Raw genomic sequence first — 22,270 nt, forward strand, 5'->3', positions numbered from 1 at the left:
TAAWAATGCTCAGCAAGCCCAGGACAATGAAAAACAACAGCAGACAGATGCTCCACCCACCACGCTTTCTCTAGGACCAGAAACAAGCCTCTTTCTTCTCGGTAGCAGGAGAAAGAGACTCTTCCCTCACCTCCCCAGCAATGGGACAAGATGGTAATGAACAACACTTGGGTCTTGGCCATGCCCACTCAGCACAGCCACAGCACGGAACGGGCTCAGCGAACCGGCAGGCTCAGGGCTACAGCACGCACCACCACGCCTGGCACCATGAAAAATAATTAACTCTGTCCCGGCCAGAACCAGGACACGGGGTTAAAACCAGTCTCAAAATCTACAGTCAGGCACTAGGCCCTTCCCAGACTGCACTAATCGTCATTTTGGATGAATCCCACTAAGCTTCCCAAGAAAAAAGATGGAAGGCAATCACTTGCATTCAGTCCACAAATGAACATTGTTTTAAGTTTTGAYCCCAAGCCAAAAAAGTTTAAGTAATGGTTTAAGAAATGGTTTAAGACAATTTAGTCTAGGGCGAGAAGATACATGAGAGATAAGTACTATTATTAATGCTAGTACTTACTTTTTATTGTAAATGTAAACGACATACAAAACATGGAGAGCGTATATTCTCTGTACTTTAGCATGTGCAGAACATCTCTAACAGCCACCTTTACTATTTCTATTTGTCCTTTATAGTAATCTGTATTTTACTCTGTTTTTGTCTTGCTCGAACATCTGAAAGAAAGCCTAATGTGTCTTGATTCAGAGGCCAGAGGAGATGCAATCCTACTGTTTACAGCAACAGAATTTTGTACCAAGCCCTTCCTTCAACTGTAATATTTTGCCTGACGGACCAGAAAGCAGAGTGGATTTACTCAGTATCATGGTTAGTATCTCCACTGTAAGAATTCACTTCATATTTCATTACTTTTCCTGAATGATTAACATCAAGAATTATTTAAAATAATGGGGGGGGGAGAGCTGTCACTTGAAAAACTAAATTAGGCAGTAAACACTATTGAAATTGCCAAAGAAATCGCRAGCGTGTGCAATGCTGGAATGATCCCTCCTCCCATCCTTCCCAAGCAAGAACCTTGAAGATAACAGAGTTTTCACAAAACACTGGAATTAAGGCAAGCAGACTGTCTAGAACTCCAATTCTTCTTTTCATAGTACATTGSCTTTTAAATACAGAAATGGCATTGAAGAAATATGCTTTCCATAGAAGCAAAATTAGCCAGGCCTTAAGACAAAATGATGGTGAAAGGTAAGTCTCTTATCTGGGAATAACACGAACCTATTGCACTAAACCATGACACAACGAAACAGTCCCCGCCTTTAGGAAGTTAATCAGCAAGTCTCCTTCAATTCATTCAATAATAACATTTTTTTTTAAATCCCTTCATACTGTCCACTCCCCTTTTCTCTTGACATTATAGCACTCCCACACTTTTCTTGCTATAGCTTCATTCAGAATTGTATGCAACTTCCTGTATTTACATTTTCTATAATAACCCTTCAGTTATACATGTCCACACTTCCCCTTATTAAGTGATTTAAATGCCAGTACTASACAAAAAATTTGAGCTGAAATACATTATTGATTTTCACACTGCATTCATGTCTGCCTTCAAGTTTAATGCTCCAAGCAGCTACTTTCCTTTTTAAGTGAACTGATTTGTGAGGGACTGAGAGGAAGGCTTCAATTCCACCTCCACCCTTCCATACTAATTCAGTATTCTAGCCCATAAACAGCATATAACAGAGACAGCATCCAAGTCACTCACACTCTGGTAATAATTCTCATATTATTTTCATCACCTATTGATACTGAGTCACTGATACTATCCACTGATAGGGGTCTCCTACTTCTGTCTTCTTCAATGCCAATATGGTCACATGCTCCCCCACTTCCTCTGCAGGAGCTTTGTTGGTATCTTTACCTCCCTTCCTGTGCCTCAAACTACCAGCACAGCCTGAAGTAGCAGCACTGGAACCAGCTGCACCTCTACCCATATCTGAATGCAATGCTTGTAGGCCCAGCACATTTATCAAAATGCATGTCGATGAAGGGTGATTTAAGTTGGCTACATAATGGTAATAATTTAGCCTTATTTAATACTATTATATCATCATTGGTGAACATAGGTAATATATAACTGCAGCTCAGTGTCATCTTCCCCTTGAACATGCTTCTTGTATGTCTACATTCATTTGCAATGAGTATTTGTTGAAGGTTCAAATAGAATCTTCATTAATTCTTACTTTTATTGCATTCAGCATGTGCTTCTTTGTTGTATGTGTACCGTGTATGTACCTTACTGCATAAGGACATACACTTCCACAAAAATCAGTCACAAGAGGCACGTTTTGCTTTATTCTAAATAGAAAAATCTTGCTTGCTGCCAAACCAAGACATGAAGTACTACTCTCCTTTGTCAAGACAGCTGAGAATTATTAAATGAGCTCAAATYTAATACCTACAAATCTTCCATTTTCAAGATAAAATTTAGCAGGAACTTTGTCTCTCATAATTAAACAATTGCACATGATTAAGAAAACGTTTTGGCATCCAAGTAAGATTTTATCTTTACTAAAGTACTTAGGAGAATGCTTTTCATYGAAATACTTTTTGTTAAAATAAATATTAGACAATAAATAAAATATTAGAAGCAGTTTTCTATTACAGGAATTTCTATTACTACTGCAAATGGAAGACAGGCATGTACTTTGTTAAATGGAAGAATCTGAATTTGGGCTGACAGCAACTAGACACAATTAGTCCAAAGTGAAGCTGTGCATATGAATACAGTGTACCACAGACTTACCAGAAGCTAGTATCAATGTGTTTGTTTTAACTGCTGTGAAACTGCAGCCTGCAAAATAGCCTCTTGCCATCTGGACATCTTAAAGGCAAGGCCCAAGAAATACTTATTTCGATTAATTTTCTTGTTGAATCGATTACGGAAGTTAAATCAAGTGCAGAATATTTGAAAAAATCAGAAAGCTAGATACTTGTCCCTTACTAGAGTTTACTTAAGTAAAAATATAACTGATTTTACCACAGGAGCTGATGCCCTGGACAAGTCAGACTTGCCAAGCACAGTTTTAAGTGCTTCTCACTCCACACTTCTTTCTGGGGAGTCGCAGGAGAGTGAGCTACTTCAGAGCAACAGCAATAAAATGTGGTGGAAGAGAAAACTGGACTCTACCACAGATTGCTCTGGGTCATAGAAACATTCTGACAAGAAACACAGAAGGGTACTGTTCCCTCCTCTTATCCTGGCTTATTTCCCAACACAAAAAATACCCAGAAGAGTAGTTCATTGACAGGTCTTGATGTGAACTGAAGAAAGACTGAAGCCACCAGCAGCCACCAAGTCACCACAGCAGCAAAGGCARTCCCAGCACATCCGGAGCAGCCACTGTTACCAGATGATAAATGGCCTACACCTGRTGAGCTAACACAATGCTTGTACTCCAGAAACTACTGGCCTATGGACCTGCACAATGSCCACTGTGTAAGAAGAACTGGAAGTTCACCGGCCAGCTGAGCCAGGTCACTTGGAACACTGGGGTCTACAACCACCAGGGACCACCAGCGAGACCTCAGGACCAAAGAACACATGTGTAAAGGGGCGGAATGATATGTTACTCATTTCAGAGAAACTAGTCTCATATTCTGGGACAATCAGTCGATACATACGTAAAACACAGTATATAAACAGAAATTTGCCAGTACTCAGCATGCAGGGCTTTGGGAGGAGCTATYCCTCCCGGCATCTGACTGAACAACAAATGCCTGCTTCTTAATGCTACCGCGGTGTTACGGAGCTTTTCATTGCACCAAATTTTTGATAACACCACTGCCACTCACCAACTGCCTGAGCAACAGGCAAGTGAAGTGAAGACCAAAGCTGAAGCAACATACCACCACTTTTACCCCCAAGGGTAAGCAAAGCCTCACTCCAGGTTCAGAAAACTACCAGGTGAAAGGCAGAGCCTCCCACCTTACTATTTCCTAAGTTCAGGTTAGGGCATTTAGCTTTATTGACTCAAATTGAACTCCTGCAGACATCCCAGCTATAGGAAATGATGGGGACACTGCAAATTTTAGGCTCACATCTGGGGACAAGGAGGAGGGGTAGAATTAAAGCCCATCATTCCCATTARCTGTTAACCAGAAAGTAAAAGAAGAGTGGATGAATTTAAAGTCATCACTAGGAAACTTTCCAATATTTTGTCTTATTCCACTGTGGCTGAATCAAAAAGTTTTCATGTTTTGCACATTACTCAGCTACACATGGCTAAAGTTAATGAACAATGCCACTTTCCCAGTCTAATGCCAGAAATGAAGCTTTTCTTTCCGCCAATCTGTCCCCYAAACATAGTCTTCTTCAGGTAAGCCTGTAATTACAACTGACTCAACTACAATTTGWTTTGTTACTGTACAAGAAGCCTTTGTAAAAAAATCCTATTACACTCACTATAGTTCTTTCATTTTTTGATGTACTACAAAACTTTGTTTCACTTTCTAAAATTAGATTAAGAAGTGGCACTCTCAGGCACATGGTCTAATTCTTTGGGTTTTCCTGCATAGGGCCAGGAGCTGAACACAYCAATCCTTGTGGGTTCCTTCCAACTCAGGACTTAAGGATATTCTATGATTCTATGACTCTGGCTGGCAACGCATGAAAAAAATGTGGCCCAAAGGCAAAAATTTGGGGTAATATTATGAACTTAAAAATAAAAAAAAAAGTAAGTAGATCTACCTTAAAATTCCACCAATATTGACAGAATTGGAACTGGAAAAGGACATAACCAGTTTCAGGCCACAGACTAGCAGGATGAAGGCTTAGATCTGTATCCAAAAATACAYACATATAAAAAGAAAATCAAGCCTCCGTTAATTACAAAGAAATGTTGAATCAAAACTGTTTATAAATCAATTACCAGGAATAAGTCATCACATTCCAGAAACCATGGCTCATGTTCGGAACAAAATTCTCAAAATAATTTAACAGACAACACAAAATTTTGTTGAAAAGGAAATTACTCAAAAGTTTCTAACAGATATTCATTGAACTTTAATTTCTATATTGACGATTTGCAATCTATTATTGAAATATTGTGACAGTTATAAAATATTTGAAAGGCATTTGAAATCACCAGCAAATCTCCCTAACCTTTAATCAGATCAGGGGGACAAGGATAGGTTTGGGATTTTCAGTTTACTTTGTTGGCTTGGGTTTTTGTTTTTCCRTAAGAAAAATATCTAACTCGATAACACTGTTAGGCAACCAGTGACAACGATAACTACATGGTAAAAACACCCTACAGGCTGAAGTTACCATTCATGACACCCCTACCTCACAACTCTCCTGAAATACAGTTCAGCAAAATAATTAGTTGGTGATATTAAACAGTGAGCTCAGAGACAACATTTTCTTTCTTTTATCTTAGCAACAAATAGGTCCTTTTCTTGTAATTCTAATATGCAAGTCCAAAACTTATAAACTAGCAGTCCATTCTATAACACAAASACAATATACAGGTATTATTACCTCCCTTTCACCCTTTATTCCAGTTTGCACCTGTTCTAGAAAATTTTCAAGKACTGGTTCGGAAGCTCTGATAACAGTATGAAAAACAGATATGAAAGATTCACACTGGACATGTGATGATATTAAAAGCACACTAAACTCCATATAAGTGACAATGAGACAGAGTTCCTTTTGATGGACAGTCAACCCACCAATCCATCCAAGAACCCTGCACACCAACATCAGAGACAGCTGATACTGGMAGACTTACAACAAAACCTATAACACACATTTTAAGGACCTCAAAAATTCACTGTTGCTCAGTTCAAACATTGTGTGAAGAAGTACTTCAATCAGTGGCCAATACTCTTGGCTCACAGCCTTCCACCATCTCAGCATTTGGGGTCTTGCTCAATAGAATTTATGGTAAGAAACACACACGTCTCACTGCACTATGAAGAAAATGCCCACCAATTCATAACCGACATTAAGACAAACAAGCATGAAATTATGTGCTAACACGTTATTTTCTTTACAATCCCCACTATGACCCCCTTCTTTGTCTTTGCATATGTTGTTATGCCACATAATTAATGCACTATATGATTCGTGTAATTTCCCCAAGGGTRAAGTTTTGTAATGGAAAACCCTGCTCCCGTTTTCACTGAAAAACATCTCTAAACTTCTCCACTCAAGTCATCAACCTGCATTCTAAGGACTAAGTATAGGAGGTGCTTTTCTCCTCAAATATTCCTCAATCTGTACGTTCAATTTATGTTAAAACAACCAACTTGAAGAAAGCAAATATGTGGTCAAATCATCTGCTTGACAATATCAACTAGAGAAAGACCACAGGGAAAAAACCAGGAAGACTTAAGACTCTAGGAGTACAGATCACGTATTCTTGATGTGCAATTATAGTTTAGTTATAAAAATGCTACAGTCAGTTTTGCACTAACGAGCTCAGGAACCAGCAACAACAGGACTGCAGCTGCACACACCTCAGATTTAGTTAATCAGCTGATTAAATCCAAGCATTTAACTATGTCCAGGCAAGTTCTTTCATTTGTGCTTCTACAGTTATACTGCTAAGCATACTTGAGCCAGCTAATTCAACAGCTCTTGGGGTAATTCTTAAGGAGCTACAACTCAAACTTCAGAAATTTGACATGCATATTAATTTTCCCCACTTTTTATGGGGAAAATTTCTACTATGACAAATGACTCTTAACAACTTTCAAGCTGCTTTTTATAAATGTCCCAAAGAGGGTTAAACTCTATTTCCCCCTCCTTCAAAACTGGCAGCTTGCAAACATATCTGCTAATTAGGCACTCCACTCCTACAGTTTGCTTTGATCTCAACAACAATCAGCTTCTCCTGTTCTGATGGTACAAGCACGATTAAGCAGCAATCGAGGAGTTAAAGGCAAAATAATGAGACAGGAATACAATATCTTCTGTTCTGATCTCAGACTATTACATGGTGTAGACTCCAGACATGTCAAAGAATATGGAAATTATCTTGCTAGGCACACAGGGAAGTAAAAATCAACTCCATTACACAGGATGATTGAAGCCTAAATGATGAAGGTAATTGACAACAAAAAATATAACCCAATGTCATCTCAACCACCAGTGCACCAAGAACCATCTAAAAATGTGTAYTTCATAGCAGAATATATTTACTTCATTTGTAGAAGACAGCTTTGTATWCTGAATACCTAAAAAAACCAAACAAAAAAAAAAACCCTCCACGCCACGTTTCCTCAGCCATGTAATTATAGAATAGACTGCTTCTATGTCTTTCTGCTAATTATGGAAAAAGTTTAACACATGGCAATTTGCTTTAAGGAAACCTTTGAGGAAGGCAGTTGAAAAGACTCCCAGACATGCTCTGGGTAGGCAGATACTGAATGAAGCATGTTGTGCTTGATCATGCAGATGTGGCTACTGAGCCTTCCCACCTTTGCAGCTCAGAGCTGAGCAGTGTCAGCATTGGGCTCTTACTCTCCCTCCGTGCCATCGGGGACAGCCCTCAGCTGCTGCAAAGGCTTTCTAAACTGGGCACATCCGGTCCTCACAGGCATCACAAGGAAAGCAATCTTGAAACATACTCCTGCCCTGATACGAGAGGGGAAGAAAATGCAGGAAGTGARATTTCCTATAAATAGGCATATTTGATAGAGTTTTGGCACTGGCAGTCAATCTTACCCCACATCTTACAGCACCCCAGCTTCTGTGGCTGGGGACAGGTCAACAGAGTCCACCAGGCTGTGTCCCCAGAGACAGCTATGAAATCACAAGGCTTTTTATGGGGTGGTGTAATCATGTATTATATTCATATCATCCTGGTTAAAATATGCATAATCAACTAGTCACRTAACAGGAGAAAATTCTGATTATGCATGCAGAAAACACAGAACAGTTCCTCTTACCTATGMCAAGTGGCCCCAATTATTAGAAATAATCATTTTTTTAAATGTTGCCATTAAACTAATCACAACATATTTATGATAGGCAGTTGTATATAATGAAAAAGTYCTGTTCCCAAAGAGGTTTCAAGGTACAATCCCATGACTTTATGTTCAACTTTCCCCAGTTACCAAGTTGTACCAAACAACTGACATTTAAAGACTTAATGAGCTAATCTCCATTTTCAACAATATTAATGATAATTTATACAACCCAATGTTTGTGAAAACTCTGCTGCTGCCAGTTGCTCCCCTGTATGAAGAGGGAAAACCTCCTCTTCCAAGTCCTGCCAGCACATGCCAGCCCATGGATAAGAGAACAGCTTGTTTTTCATGGTCCATAAAGCTGTTGATCTTTCTGCTAATTAGTGTTAGCAGAGTGATGAATCTCTGAAGCAAAAAACAGACTGAGAATCCCCAARTTCATTTCAAATCAACCACAGATTAATTATATGGGAATAACAACAATTTCTGAGCATATTTGGATGACTGATGACTCAGAGGTAGAAAGCTGATCCAAGCAAGAATATTAAAGAAAAAAAATATATAAATCACAAGACTTTTTTTTTTTTTTGGTTTTAGTTCCTCATGATCTGTAGACAATATGTGATCAAAGAACACAAAGTAATTTTGCTAATGTGAAGTGCTTTAGGATCCTTTAGGAGTAAAGATTCTATAAAATGAAATTTGCATGTATTATGTTACCTGTATTTGTGTAAGACCAATTTAAGGCTAGCAGATAACAGCCCTACCACAGTTAGACATAATTAGCCCAGCAGGAAGTCTTTTCCAAGTAGTTATTGATGAGATAACAGTAGGCAAGATATGAAGTTCAAATTATGGGTAACAAAGTGTATTTTTTCTTTATATGTACCGGCAGAGCTTATCAGTACAGTATAGAAACAACTGAGTTAGCTGCAGCGCTCTCCAAAATATGAACTCTTCCCAGAAACATGTTCTCTTATTTCAGAAGTAGAAGGGGAGATAGCAATCTTCAAATGCTGTGCCAGAGCAGCTGAGAAGACAGAGCTGCACCGCCCACCACGGGGCAAAGTGAGGAGCAGCGAGGGGACATGAAAGTAAAGGCAATTTGTTTTGCTTGTCCAAGTGATTTGCCAGGTTAACCCTCTCCACGGTAAAAGCTCATTTATTTCCTCATCCTTTCACATTACCTTCTGCCATGGATTCTATTTAAGCATCTCTGAAAACAGCAAACTAAAATCTGTAGACAATTTAAGCCAAAAACCCTCTGACTATAGACAGCCCTTTGAAGTTTGTGGAGATGAAGAAAACCAGCCACCACAGAAAAGCAGCTTTTTAATTAAACATCTTTTCTCCTGATTCAAAACAAGTTTAAAGTCCCAGTCTGTGCAACATTAGGAATCCTTAAGAAGGCAATCTAAGGCTACAGCAAGAGGCATTTAAATATGTGTTTATTAAACAGATGTCTATTGTCCCAAGAATAACAGAGCTGATCTCACCTAACCATGCTTTCCCTTCTATTCTGTCTAGCATGCCTCCAACGGCCCCACAGCCAGAGGGMACCAGCATCCCTCTGGAGCAATCCTCTTTCCCCTCTCCACCTGACCTAGGGCTATGGAACAAGCAGCAACAACTCAGCTTTGTGACAGGACTTATCCTGCAGCTGAACAAGCTGTGCAAGGATTGTGTTCTGCATTGTCTGTGGCACAAGCAGAACTTTTAAAGATTGAGTTTACTTCCCAGGCAAAGGGTGTGGCAAGCACTATCATGGGCATGTGCTCATGCACGGAAGGAGGAATCTGGAGCGTGACAGAAGTTAGGACACAGATGCAGCAGAAAAGAAAAAGGCTAATACGGATTATAATGTAAGTGATTATGTTGCCCAAAACTTTATAACCCATTGGAAACATGGCCTTTTGAATTAAAACATGAATTGGTCATAAATTACTTTCAAATTATTTTACTCTGAGATTGTTTTATCTCATGAATGCCTACGGTTAGCAGCCACAGYTATGAGTTACTATTTTTCATCTTTTCTTTCTATTAAGCAGTACTGTTAGCACTACATGACAAGAACTATTAAGGCAGATCTGCTAGACAAATAGCAGGCCACATGTAACATACTCTTTTCATTCCTCACTCAGTCTCAGTTTTTCCAGAAGTGGTCTTCCTTGGCGATTAAGACTAAAGAAAGCAACACTATCACAACAATTATATTGAAAAGACTTTTCCAAAATACAGTAGCATGGTGTCTCCAGGAACCAGTATTCATTTCTTTTATTGGACAAACTTTAATCAGTGGCTTTCTAGCAATTTTCAACAAGAAGCAGTAATAGATTTATTCTCAAAAACATTGATTTAATTTTTCTTCTGCTTTGAAAAGCATTCTTTGCTTGTCACTGAGAACAGAAGGTTGCTCGATTGCTTAGAACTGTACAGCTCAGAGTAAAAATTTGGCTCCAGTTTCCCTGAAGTTGTGTTCAAAACAATTTCAGTTTCTATCCCACCTCTGCAGGTTTCCAACCCTCTTCTCCTTCGTGTTGATTTCCCTCTGGAAAAACCCAGTACATCATTCGCAATTTTTCTCATATTCATATATAAAGAGTTTTGTAATTTACTTCAGCCAATTTAGTATCTACAGTAGGTTCTCAATAACTGTAATCCTTCAGGCTTTGCAAGTCTCATTCAATATATTGCAACAATATAGATTTTATTTCTTCTCATATGTCCTGCATAACATTATTCCCTCTTGTAAAGTCCAATAAACTCATTTATTTGGGACCTATTCCTAGAGATAAAGCCCTATCTATTTACCTCTATTAGTATTCATGCCTGCAGGATTTGAACTAACCTGTTTTATATAAATAAATAAATTTTGGTCTGTTTGTTTTCATCATTAATACTGCTTATGCTCTATGGCTTAATAATACTGTGTTTTTTAGCAGCAAAAGGAAAGGGAAAGTAACATACAAAGTGTGATTCACTTCTCTAACATTTGCAGTGAACCAGATGAATCAGAGTAAAAATATTCTGCAAATTTGCAAGAATGAGAAATTTGCAAGCTATGAGTCTTTTCTCTTGGTTTAATTACTCACGCCTATTGTATTTTTGGAGTTGAACATTTTTTAACAACAGAAACTGAACTTCAAATAATTTCAAAATCTCCTTTCCACACRATTTTCCGTGAACTGATATCCATTGTTAAACTGCCACTTAAGTGAGTATTAACAGCAACAAAAAAGAAGAAAAAATAAAGGAAGACAGAAATCAGTGTATAGTGACATTAAAGATCAAGTACTTTTTCAAATTACAAGCCTCCAAATACTTTTTCTCCTTTATGGATGAGGAATGTTTTTTTGAGAAACATTAAGACTTAAACAGAAATCTAGGAGAGGATGAGTGGGCATAGAAGTAATCCCTTACTAAGCACATGTAAGCTCACTAACTTTAAAAGTAGGACTTCTTGAGCCCCACTTCTTCCTTTTCTTTTAATGACACTATGTTTCTTGTAGKTTCAAACCAGAGCACCAAATCACTCTCAAGCATTAAAGAAACTTTAAAGAAAGCACAAAATTTTGGTGTGTAAAAAAAGGTATGCAACATGACCAAGGCAATAGTGAAGTTATTAACTTCAGATTACTGAACATTTGAACAACTCTATGAGTTAGTTCTCTATCTACCAAGTGGCTTCTTTAAAACAATTTTTAAAAAATCCCCGAAGAACATGAAGAAGTTTCTGTCATCGGAATGACTTTGATTAATTTAATCAGTATCAGGAAAGCTGTTAAGATATTTAAATYATTTTAAGATACCAAAGCCCTAGGGTATTCAGGTTCATTTAAAGTGCATTGGTAATAAAGCAGTTTAACGTCACTGAACACTAAATTCCCAAATACTGACATGAAACCCTGCACATATTGCATGCAGTCAAGAAACGTATCCATTTCCCTTTAGAAAGGCYTCAAGCAATAATTCAAGCATAAAGACTACAGACTAAGACAGCAGAGCAAAATTGCTACATTTGTTTTTGATTAGGCTGTCTTCTTCCTCTTTACCTGCAGGGCTTACATGGCACAGATCAMATTTTAAAGACCACCACTTCATTTTAAAGTTAAACAAAAACAAAATTTAAAAACTACATCAGCTTCTGCTGAAATAATAAGTGTGCTGGCAGATTTTGGTTTCAGTGAAAGAGTAATTCGGTTTACACTCCAAGCTTTCAGAACTGTAACACTCCAGAGCTGCCAGAGAGCTCACTGAAATGGCTACCAAAATTGACCATTGTCTGCTGCAAGTCACTTACCTTTTGTGAAAGCCCATATGGATCACAAATAATCTTACCCTGTTTCTGAAAGCTTCCTAACAACTCATGATAAAAACAAAGCTGCAAGGAAAATGACAAATCTTACCCTAGTGACACTAAAAATCAGAGCAACAATTATGTGATGGTTTAAAAATTTCTTGTAGTAGCATATGTTCTTTCTTGACAAAAAGTGTGAGGCAGTTTCATTTTTTTAAGTTCCTTAGGTAAAAAAAAAAAGTTATTTGTCATTTACCAGAAGCCCTGCAGGTGATTTTAAGTTGCTGAATATAAGAGAAGTAATGCTATAATTTCTTGGAGCTTCTTTCAGGAAAAGGTTAGGGAAAGGGGTAGGAGGGAAGTGAGAAAAGCAAATACTCTAGAAGTACTTTCCAGACATTTAGTGCAGAAGAGTTGGCTCTATCCACTGTGGAACCATTTTTCATCCCCAGGCAAAAACAGCTCTCAACAATGCACAGAATTTAGAGAGAGAGAAMAGTTCTATTTTAAGTAAACTTCCTCTAAAAAACTTCCTCTAACCTAAATTTCAAGTGCTTGATTCTAATAGCAATCAACATCACTYGGACACATAAAACAACTTCCTCATAAGGCGAAGACGAAGGGCAGGCACTGATCTCTTCTCTGCGGTGAACAGGGACAGGACCTGATGGAATGGTCTGAATTTGTGTCAGGAGAGGTTTAGGTTGGGTATCAGGAAAAGATWMTTCACCCAGAGGGTGACTGGGCCCTGGAACAGCTCCCCAGGGAAGTGATCACAACACCAGCCTGACAGAGTTCAGGAAGCATTTGGGGGATGCTCTCAGACACACGGTGTAATTATTGSGAATGGCCCTGTGCAGGGCTAGGAGCTGCACTCCATGATCCTTGTGGGTCCCTTCCAATTCAGTGTATTATGTTGCCGTGTGAAATTTCTATCTTCCAACAAATTTACTGAAATCTGTACTCCCTCTCATCAAGTGCAACAAATTCCTGAAACTATTAGYCATTATGCACTTTAGGAATACACTTAATTCAAATTTCAGTGAATTAAAAATTATTTTTCCTCAAATATGCAAAGTCCCTGTTTTTAAATATTCAGTTTGCTCCACAATCAAAACCAATCACTCTTGAGTGACCATAACAGTCACAGAGCTCAGTACATAGTCACAACAACAGCACCTGGTACCTAGGAGATGCTCTTGGGGCAGGGAGAGCCTGAGCCTTCTCAAGCATCCTGCTACCTCTGCATGGCTCCCCAGAGGAGAAGCTGCAGTCCACAGCCTGTGGCTAGCTCGTAATGTCATTCCTGCCCTGTGAGAATTCCACCACATAAATGAGGTCAAATTGCTTTTTCTTTAATGAAATCAAGCCTAAAGGGACCATCCGTGCACTTCAGCTCCTTGAGGAAACAAGATATACGTGATCCCATGGATGGATTCTCGTAAGTCAGCACAACAAATATCAAATGAAAATCCCAAGATAGCACAGCCTGAAAATAACCCCTTTGCCACAGCTATCAGCAGCCCATAGATGCAGAACCTCAAAATGGCTCACCTCACAGTCAGGGAACCCACTGGGAGAGACTTGTGGAAATTCCAGGTGGAGCTTACACCTCCCCCAGAGAGTTCTACCACAAGGCACACACCAGGGTGTGCACCACATCAGCTCCACAAGTGCTAAATCTCCAGGTGACATTTACACACACCCCAAAACTCACCTGTCAGAGCGCCTCCAAGGCTTCCTCTTCTGAGCTGTCTTCCATCTTCACTCAACTGCCTCTTAAATTTAGGAGACTTTCCAAGGCCAGAAGACACTTCAGGACTGCTGGATTTTCGGAAAGGCATAGGTGGGGGTGATAAAATGTGATCAAGCTGAAAAGAAACAGAAAAAAATACATAAGTAAATTGTTTAAATGCTTATCTTCATTGAAAGAAAAACCTAAGTTACCTTCAACTAAAGATTAYGACAGTATTTTGGCAAAAATTGTATATAAATATCTTAAGGTATTTTCTAACTCATAAGAAAAGATCTTCATGTGTCAGATTTGTGTCTGGCTGAGCAAGAAAGGCATCCTCCTCTTGCACAGTTCACACCACTTCCAACCACTATCACAGAAGGGGCGTTTTTTTACAGAGGTCTGCTCYCAAATTACAAGGGATCATACTTAAAAGCCTACTCAACCTTCCATAAATCAGTCGTTCTGCAGCTATGAACCACCAGATCTGGAAACCTATTCCAGGTAGTGACCTGCTCCTCAAACGTTTTTGTTTGACAATTTTTCCCCACACCCAAGTCAGCAGTCACTAGATGGCACTGCACTATCAACAAAGTCTAACCACCACCCAGTCCAGGGAAATAATAACAAACACATTTATCAATGCCAGTGAGGCAAAAATTAAATTATCCTGTTTATAAAAGAAGCATTAATTTACCCTGACTTTGAAATAAGTGGAAATACAGATCCTTGTGCTTCAGACTGTCTTTCTGTCATCATTCCTACATAACATTTTAGCTGCCTGGTCTTGACAACACGTCTAACATCTCATGTTTGATTAAATACACAAAACCAAGACAAAATGCATGTGAGGAAATACAAAGAAAAGACAAAAAAGCGGGGCATGCAAGTATACATAGCAGAAAAAGTTTTACAACCATCCTTCTTTAAGTGCTGCAATGGCATGGTGTSAGTATTTTGAAGACAATTTGAATTTTTTTCTGTAACATTTAAACCCTAATTCTCACTACAATTTTTAGGAAGCCAAGCATGACTAATTCTTAGATTTTTACAGTTCATCAAGACTTATCAGCCAGAAAATCTACACAACACCTGCATACCTGACTCCCTCATCTTCTTTGTCCACTGAAAGAACAGAGTCAAGGTCATCAGAAACACTGACTAAGCTGCACAGCAAAGCCCATTTTTGCTTACACTTAATCCCACAACAGTGTCCTGTCTTCCCTACAAAGCATTTTGAATCCCGTGTTTAGTTCCTTATGTATTTAATAGTTAGTTATTGTTTTGGGGTTTCAAAGATTTCCTTAATCAAATGTGTAGTTTATTGAGAGTGTACATGCACTCCTAAAGCACTGAGAAATGCAAGTGATTCCTGAATCTGCTTCTTGAGTATATTAAAACACTTCCATGTTCACAACAGAACTAAGTATTTGATTAACTCATAGCCCATGCCTTCAGTAATTTCCCTAAACTGAGTGGGTTTGGAGTCACAAAGAATATTTACTTCTTAACCAAGGAAACACAGAAATATCACAAATATTTGTATGTACAACTTCTAAGATACCTCATAAGGTGAATTTACAAATTAAATTAAAACGACTCTTTTAAAAAGAAAGCAACTGAAAATAGCTGACTTCTAAAAAACCACCATATTGAGAGTGCCTTAGGTAAGTCTAAAAGCAAATATTCAAACTGCATACTGACTGATGGATCACAGAGATTGCTCAGTTCTAGACTCCAAATTAGTCCAAGCATCTGAAGATGACATGATCCCATCAAGGCTGTAGGTGAGTTACTGCCAAAAATTCATGTTTTTTTCTTAAAACAGGTTCACACTTCAAAGTAACCAACCACATTTTAAATCTCTTTTTTTTCTGAWCTAATTTTCATCAAACTTGTAAACTATGAAAGGGGAAAAAAAAATCAATACATGCACTAAGCTTCCTACACAGTAGCATGTAAGATGACGTAACAGAGTTTTGCATCTTCCATCTTTTCCTCTTTTAACCAAGTATTCAGCCTTTATGGTTGTTCAAGCCACTCCCACAATGAATAGAATTGTGCATGCCACAACATGCAGTCTGAGTTAAAGTCAGTATTTCCAATCAAGATGCGCACCACTTTCGGTTTTCAGGGCGTCAGCAGAAATTTCAAGACAGCACTATAGTGCAGAGCAGCACAGTACCACAAGGTCTTTAACTCAAGATGCCTTCCCAGATTCAGAAAAGTATGATCTTTGAGAGCTAAGACAGTTTCAGYATTATTCCCCATTAGCTCACGGTCTGAAGAGCAATGTCCTGCCACCACTCCCTTGCAAAGGTACCTCCTGAGTGACTCTACCACACATCTGTTTGGTGTGATACCAGCACTACCTTGGGCACACAAATTATCAAAAATACAAAATTATTCAAGGACTTGCATGGAAACAGGGGACACCCCACACAAATGGGAGCTGGGCTTTTGGCCATTGGAAGGGAAGGTACCTGCCAGGAAGAAGTTATTTTGAGCCCATATCAAATGGCCATGCCAAAAGGAGATGCTACATGTGGAGGATTTTGGGAATTGGACTGGGGAGGATAAAAAGAACAATGAGTTGAGACACCCTTCCCACCAACACTCTTCAACATGATGTCCTCCTTGAAATCTGATATGCAATCCTCTGACATGAGGAAAATGGCAGTGAAGTGCAGTTTCTAAAGCTCAGGGTCTTTAAACATAACATGCTGAAATTCAGACTCTGTTGAAGCTTTTATTACATGAAAATAACAGAAAAAAAAGAAAATAAGCATTCTTGCATAGGACAATTTAAGGATTGAAATATTACAGCTACATACTKGGTTTCACTATGGATTTATCAAGAGCAGAAGTTCATTTTAATATAGTCAAATTCAATATAGTAGATGACACCCTGATCCGTCAGCTCAGTTTCAGCTGGCTGTAGAGAACTCTATCTCATCACCTGAAGAAATTACACCAAAAGACATTTATAAGGTCTAACACTACAAAGAAACAATACGGAAGTGTAAGATTGAGTATTTTCATATTGCTGGCCATCTCCCACTTCACAGAAACAATTACACAAAACAAAGCATTTTGGAAGCTATCCAAAGACTCAGTTTTGCTTCCAAAGGGCCAAAATAACCTAAGAGCACATAAAACGWGTATTTGACAGGAGTCTGTACATTGTAACTCATACTGCAGTAAGCCAAGAAGAATAGAAAGGATAAACCCTCTAACAGCATCGACATGATAGCTCTGGATGCCTGGGAAGTATGAGGGAAAAGGGACTGCAGAAGATGTCCAGGCATGCAAGCTCCGTTCCTGTGCTAATCTCAAAGAACAGGCAGCAGCACCATCTACCAGAACTAAAGAGGTTTTATAGCCCCCATTCTGAGCTCACTTCAAGCAAAAGCCTTTGCAGCAGGTGAAGAGGCTTTCTGCTCTCAATGGAACTGCCTTCCAATCCTGCCAGGCAGAGCGCTCAAGTCCAAGGAAACCAACAGAGAACATTAGATCCTGCTTCCATGGAACACAAAGCTGGTTATGAAGACGCGTAACATGTTACACRTTCAAAACCTACAAAGTGGTTAATTCAATCCACTGAAATAAAAAGACACTGCAATCATTCAGTAAGAAGAATTAGACCTGATTCAAATAAATAACTAATAGCAAGACCTATTCAAAAYTGTTAATACTTATTTGAAAACCCTCCTGGAAACCTGAACACCATGAAAGCTCAAGTTGTGCGGCACACCAGGTACAGATCAGGCACTGCTGTCCACAGGATTAAAGCAAGTATCTAGAGGACTGAGGTCAGCTGAAATTCTACCAGAGATATTTCAAATAATTTTACTTAAGCTACTTCTACTCAGCACTGTTTTAACCATCCACAGTCTCAYCCATGCTCTGTTGGTATTTACTCCATACTTAGTAGCGATATGGATATGTGCTGATGTTGCATGGCACGCAAACACAACACTATAACCAGGGTTTGGTTGGTTTCTCCTTTTTTTATCACTCAAATTCACATGACAGCATCTTGCAAGGAATACAATAGCTGTACTTTTACAGGCAGTTTCCAACAGACACACATGCATTTACACACCTTGAGGATCTGGCTATCTCATGCTCTGCCCGCTGTCTTATTACTGCACTCGGGCAGCAACCATACGCTTCTCTGAAAAGAAATGTTAATGACCTCAGGAGCACTGGGATAGCAGGKGGCAGGTTTTTCAGCTAAAAAATGAAAACAGTGAAAAACTAAAATTATGAAAACAAGTATATTTAAGTGCCCCGTATCTAAAGTACAAAAGGACTTAAGCTAGCCTTAGAATATATGCAGGCTGCTTAGAGAGGGATTTTTAATCACTACACAACTCACCACCCGTCTCTGCTCTTAATATTCAATGCATGGATAGTTAACTTATTTAAAAGCCTCCCTCCCCCAACATTAAATAATATCTTCATAACAAAGGCACTTTGAAAGACAGAAAACACATAGCAAACACCAACCTATGAAGAACATACTGCTCTGCATTTGTTTCTTCCAATCCATTTTTCCATACCCTCTGATAAAGAATCTGCCTGCTTATGTCACAGGTATTGATGAATTTGTACAGAAGCACTGTAAAATTTAGGAGATAACAGCTTTCACAAAACTACATTTGCTCCCCTCACACCTGTGAACCTTACAAAAAGAACAGAGTATTATTAGAGAATTGTTTAAAAACTACATAGAAAAGATTCATCAGAATAATCTTACCACAGACTTCTACACGTAGATTCAGAGATCATATAGAAACATGGATGGAATTTCAGTGGCAGTCTCCTCCAGTTATAAAGGAACCAATTTGTTCTCAATTTTTTTTTTCTGTATTTTCAAGCTATTCATTTTCTGCGTGAACAGAATCAGATACAATCCTCTGAAGAAAATTATTCCCACACTGTACTATGGACTCTTAACAGCTCACCTACTCTGAAAGGATTATACTAACCTCAATAGCATTAAATCCAGCTATGTACCATCATGTATTTATTCTAAAGCTCGAATGAATTCTGTGTTCGATAATTACTTCATCAAATAGTCATATCAAGTACGTCAGCCCACATGTCCTTATGAAAATTAAGGACATGACAACTGATTCAAAATAAGACCTTGCATCAGTGTTTAGGAGCGCAATTTGAGCTGAGTACATAATGAGGAGTGAGGCAGTCAGAAAGAAAATGCATTTCAAGAGGGAAAATTTGTGGTACAAGAAGGTGAATGAAGCTAAGAGAATGCAATCACACTGATAATACCAGGATAAGGAAAATAAGCTGCTCTGGGCTGCTGAGATCTGTTGCAACATGGAGTGGTTTTTTCCTATAAAATTTAAATTGAAACGAGAATGGAACTCGTCTGATCAGCTTCACTTTTTTTTTGCAACACCCACTTTGGTTTCACTGTCCAAATTACTTCACTCCCAACCTCACCYTCACCATTCCACATGCAGTACTTCTACTGCCCACAGAAACTGGGAAATACTGGTCAAGTATTCAGTCTTAAAAACACAAATATGATATTAAGCAATTCAATTTCTTCCCCCTGAATGCAGCGCAACTTCACTCTGCCTCAGGTCACGCTGAGGTATATGCAGATTCAAGTTTCCATGAAAGAAAGGACTGTGCATTGTCACCCATTTTACATCTCCCCCAGTCAGGCACCAATCCAAAAAAGAGATACATTACCTGAAAAATCTCACATATAGTGTATCAAAACCAGAAAATATCCAGTATACTTCTACTGTTTATGTTTTTTTCATTATCAACCCTAAGTCCCCAAATAAAACTATACTACTGAGTATGTTGYTAAGAAGTATGCCAAATCACAGATGTTTAAAGTGAGAAAACATCAGGCTCCAGTCCTGTGCAGATAAAAGTATAGAATCCTTCCTGAAGTTGAAGAGCAGTTTAGTCATTCAGCAAAAACTCTCATTGTAAAGTTAAATGCTTAACAGGAGCATGGCTTCACAAACCTTACAAATCCCGCCTGTCTCTTGCATCTTCAAACATAAGCTATGCCAGAAGCAAGCTTGCTAAGACCCACCACTAGTTCAACAGTGATTAACCCTTTATGTTCCTAGCACTCTACTTTGATATAAATCAATCTGTTTCTTCATGTTATTCACACTCAGCATTTTAAACACTGTTGCTGGAACATAATAGCCCAGCAAAGCACTTTTTTTTGAGGCAAGCTATGCAAACTTAGTTCAACTGGGCATAGGGGAGAGGTATGTTCTTATCATTTAAATACCCTCCCTAAGTCTAATTACATTTGGCACAGATACATGAGTTTTGATTAGCTGCACCAACAGTGAGAGCAACACTGAATATAATCTTATTAACAGATAGGATCATACCTTCCACAAGCATGTTAGAATTCATTTTAAAAGACATTTTAGTCAATTAAGAGAATAGTGCAGTTTGGTTGCTCCAGATGCCTGACAAGAACTAAATAAAACCTAAAATTAGACCTGAAGAGGCAATGCCACAGGGATGTAGTACAGACCTATGAGAGGTCTGTCTTTCAGTACCATCATAAGCAGAGGTGCAACCAAATGTCCACAAATGTCCTGCAGAACTCATGTCTGCAGAAAACGTTGAGTCCACTGCTTTTGGTCACAAAGTTAGCTTTAGAAGGATTCTGCTTGTGGGTGCAATCTGAGCAATCTAGCGGTGATTTTGAGTCCCACAAACTTGTATCAAACACATCAGCTGAACAAGACTGCCAGCAGCTCCAGTTAAATCGGCTGATGGTTGAAATATTCTACATTCCCTTTACCCACAGGCAACATTAATCCACCTCAGTTTTGAGAAAGAACTGTGCAATTATTCTGAATACTCACAGCTCTCAGAGCAGCCTCTGCAGAACACAGACCCAAAAATAACTTACTAMCAGAGACAAAAGGAAACATCTCCAAAAAATAGCACCACTTTCCAAGAAACCATGATAATGAAGGAGAAGAATGGATACACAGGAAGAACTCAACAGGCCAAAAGGACTTCAGTGGACAAAGATTCCATTTCTTGCCCCATTTCCTACCACAATTCCTCAAAAACAAGCAGGTGTTTTCTCCAGTGTCGTACATCAAGAAGGAAGATGACTATTTATGCCACCTTYCGTAAGTTCATTATTGCTTTCAATGGGAAAGGTCTTACTCAGCTTGGGTGGAAAGATATGACTAACTCCCCACCCCAGTTCATCTGCCATTCTGGTTCTAGACTTCAAGCCTTGGGTTACCTCACTTCCTTCCACAATCTCCAGTCTCCTTGTCAAGACAGTGACACCAGTCCGCCCACCACTGCATGGACAGAAAGTAAGAACCTAAGTTCACTGTGGCAGAAAAAGGATAAGAGAAAAGGTCTTGTTTACAGGCAAATTTACTAATCATTCACACAGCACCACTTGATTTACACATGAAGATAACCTGCATTTGACACTGCAAACATGTCATTACCAGGGTAAAGAGAAGAAACCCAAACTAAAGCTCTGGATTCACAAAACATTGCTTCTAACAATTTTATTTACTGATTTTACATTTCACACATACGCAGAAACACAGTGCTTGTAACTAAAATCACTGTTGAAAATTRTCCAGCTTATTATGCTGAACACATGATGTTGCATAAAGAGAATCAGCAAAAAAAGCTATGATGCTTTTCTATAGCAGCTGATCTWTCATATCCTAGATAGTAAAGAAACATCTTAAGAATTCTGCTAAGCATCAATAGAGACATGACCTCCTTGTTTTGCTACCCACTTGCCACTCATTCTAGAAATGCAAACCTGCATTTCAAACTATTGTATTTTTCTTGAAAACAAATATGATATCTTGTCCATTAAAAGCGATTAAACACAACTCAGACAAATATGAAGTATCAGCTATAGCTATGTTGAAAAATAATCAGCTTGCATCCAGTGCTTTTTCAGAAACATGTTTACACATGATTGCACAGAAAATGAAGCACTGCCTTTACAGTATTCTACAAGGCCAAAAAGTGGCCTATAAATATGCATGCGCACTGCTGTCTGAGCCAATTATTATTTTACCCTTGTTAAGATGGAACAGTTTTGTTACAATATGACAGAGTCCTTCAGTTCTTGAAAGCCTCCTGTGTGCTGCGTCTGTACACACAGATTCAGAGACAGACTGCTCCCTTTCCAGGAAACAAAGGAAGCAACAGTATTTGTATTGAAGACACT

General features: G+C 38.7%; 1 protein-coding gene across 1 annotated transcript in view; it reads right to left on the reverse strand.

Annotated features, from left to right (window-relative positions):
* The window catches only part of MAST4 (microtubule associated serine/threonine kinase family member 4), a 132,160-nt gene that overhangs the window by 56,931 nt on the left and 52,959 nt on the right, over positions 1-22,270 (reverse strand). Inside the window, exon 3 of the mRNA XM_057389612.1 lies at positions 14,011-14,164. Within this exon, the coding sequence (XP_057245595.1) occupies positions 14,011-14,164 (154 nt within the window). The remainder of the gene's footprint in view (positions 1-14,010; positions 14,165-22,270) is intronic.

Source organism: Malurus melanocephalus, unplaced genomic scaffold (assembly GCF_030028575.1).
Source record: "Malurus melanocephalus ecotype Western Australia unplaced genomic scaffold, MMel_1.1 scaffold_18, whole genome shotgun sequence".
Classification (NCBI taxonomy): Eukaryota; Metazoa; Chordata; class Aves; order Passeriformes; family Maluridae; genus Malurus; species Malurus melanocephalus.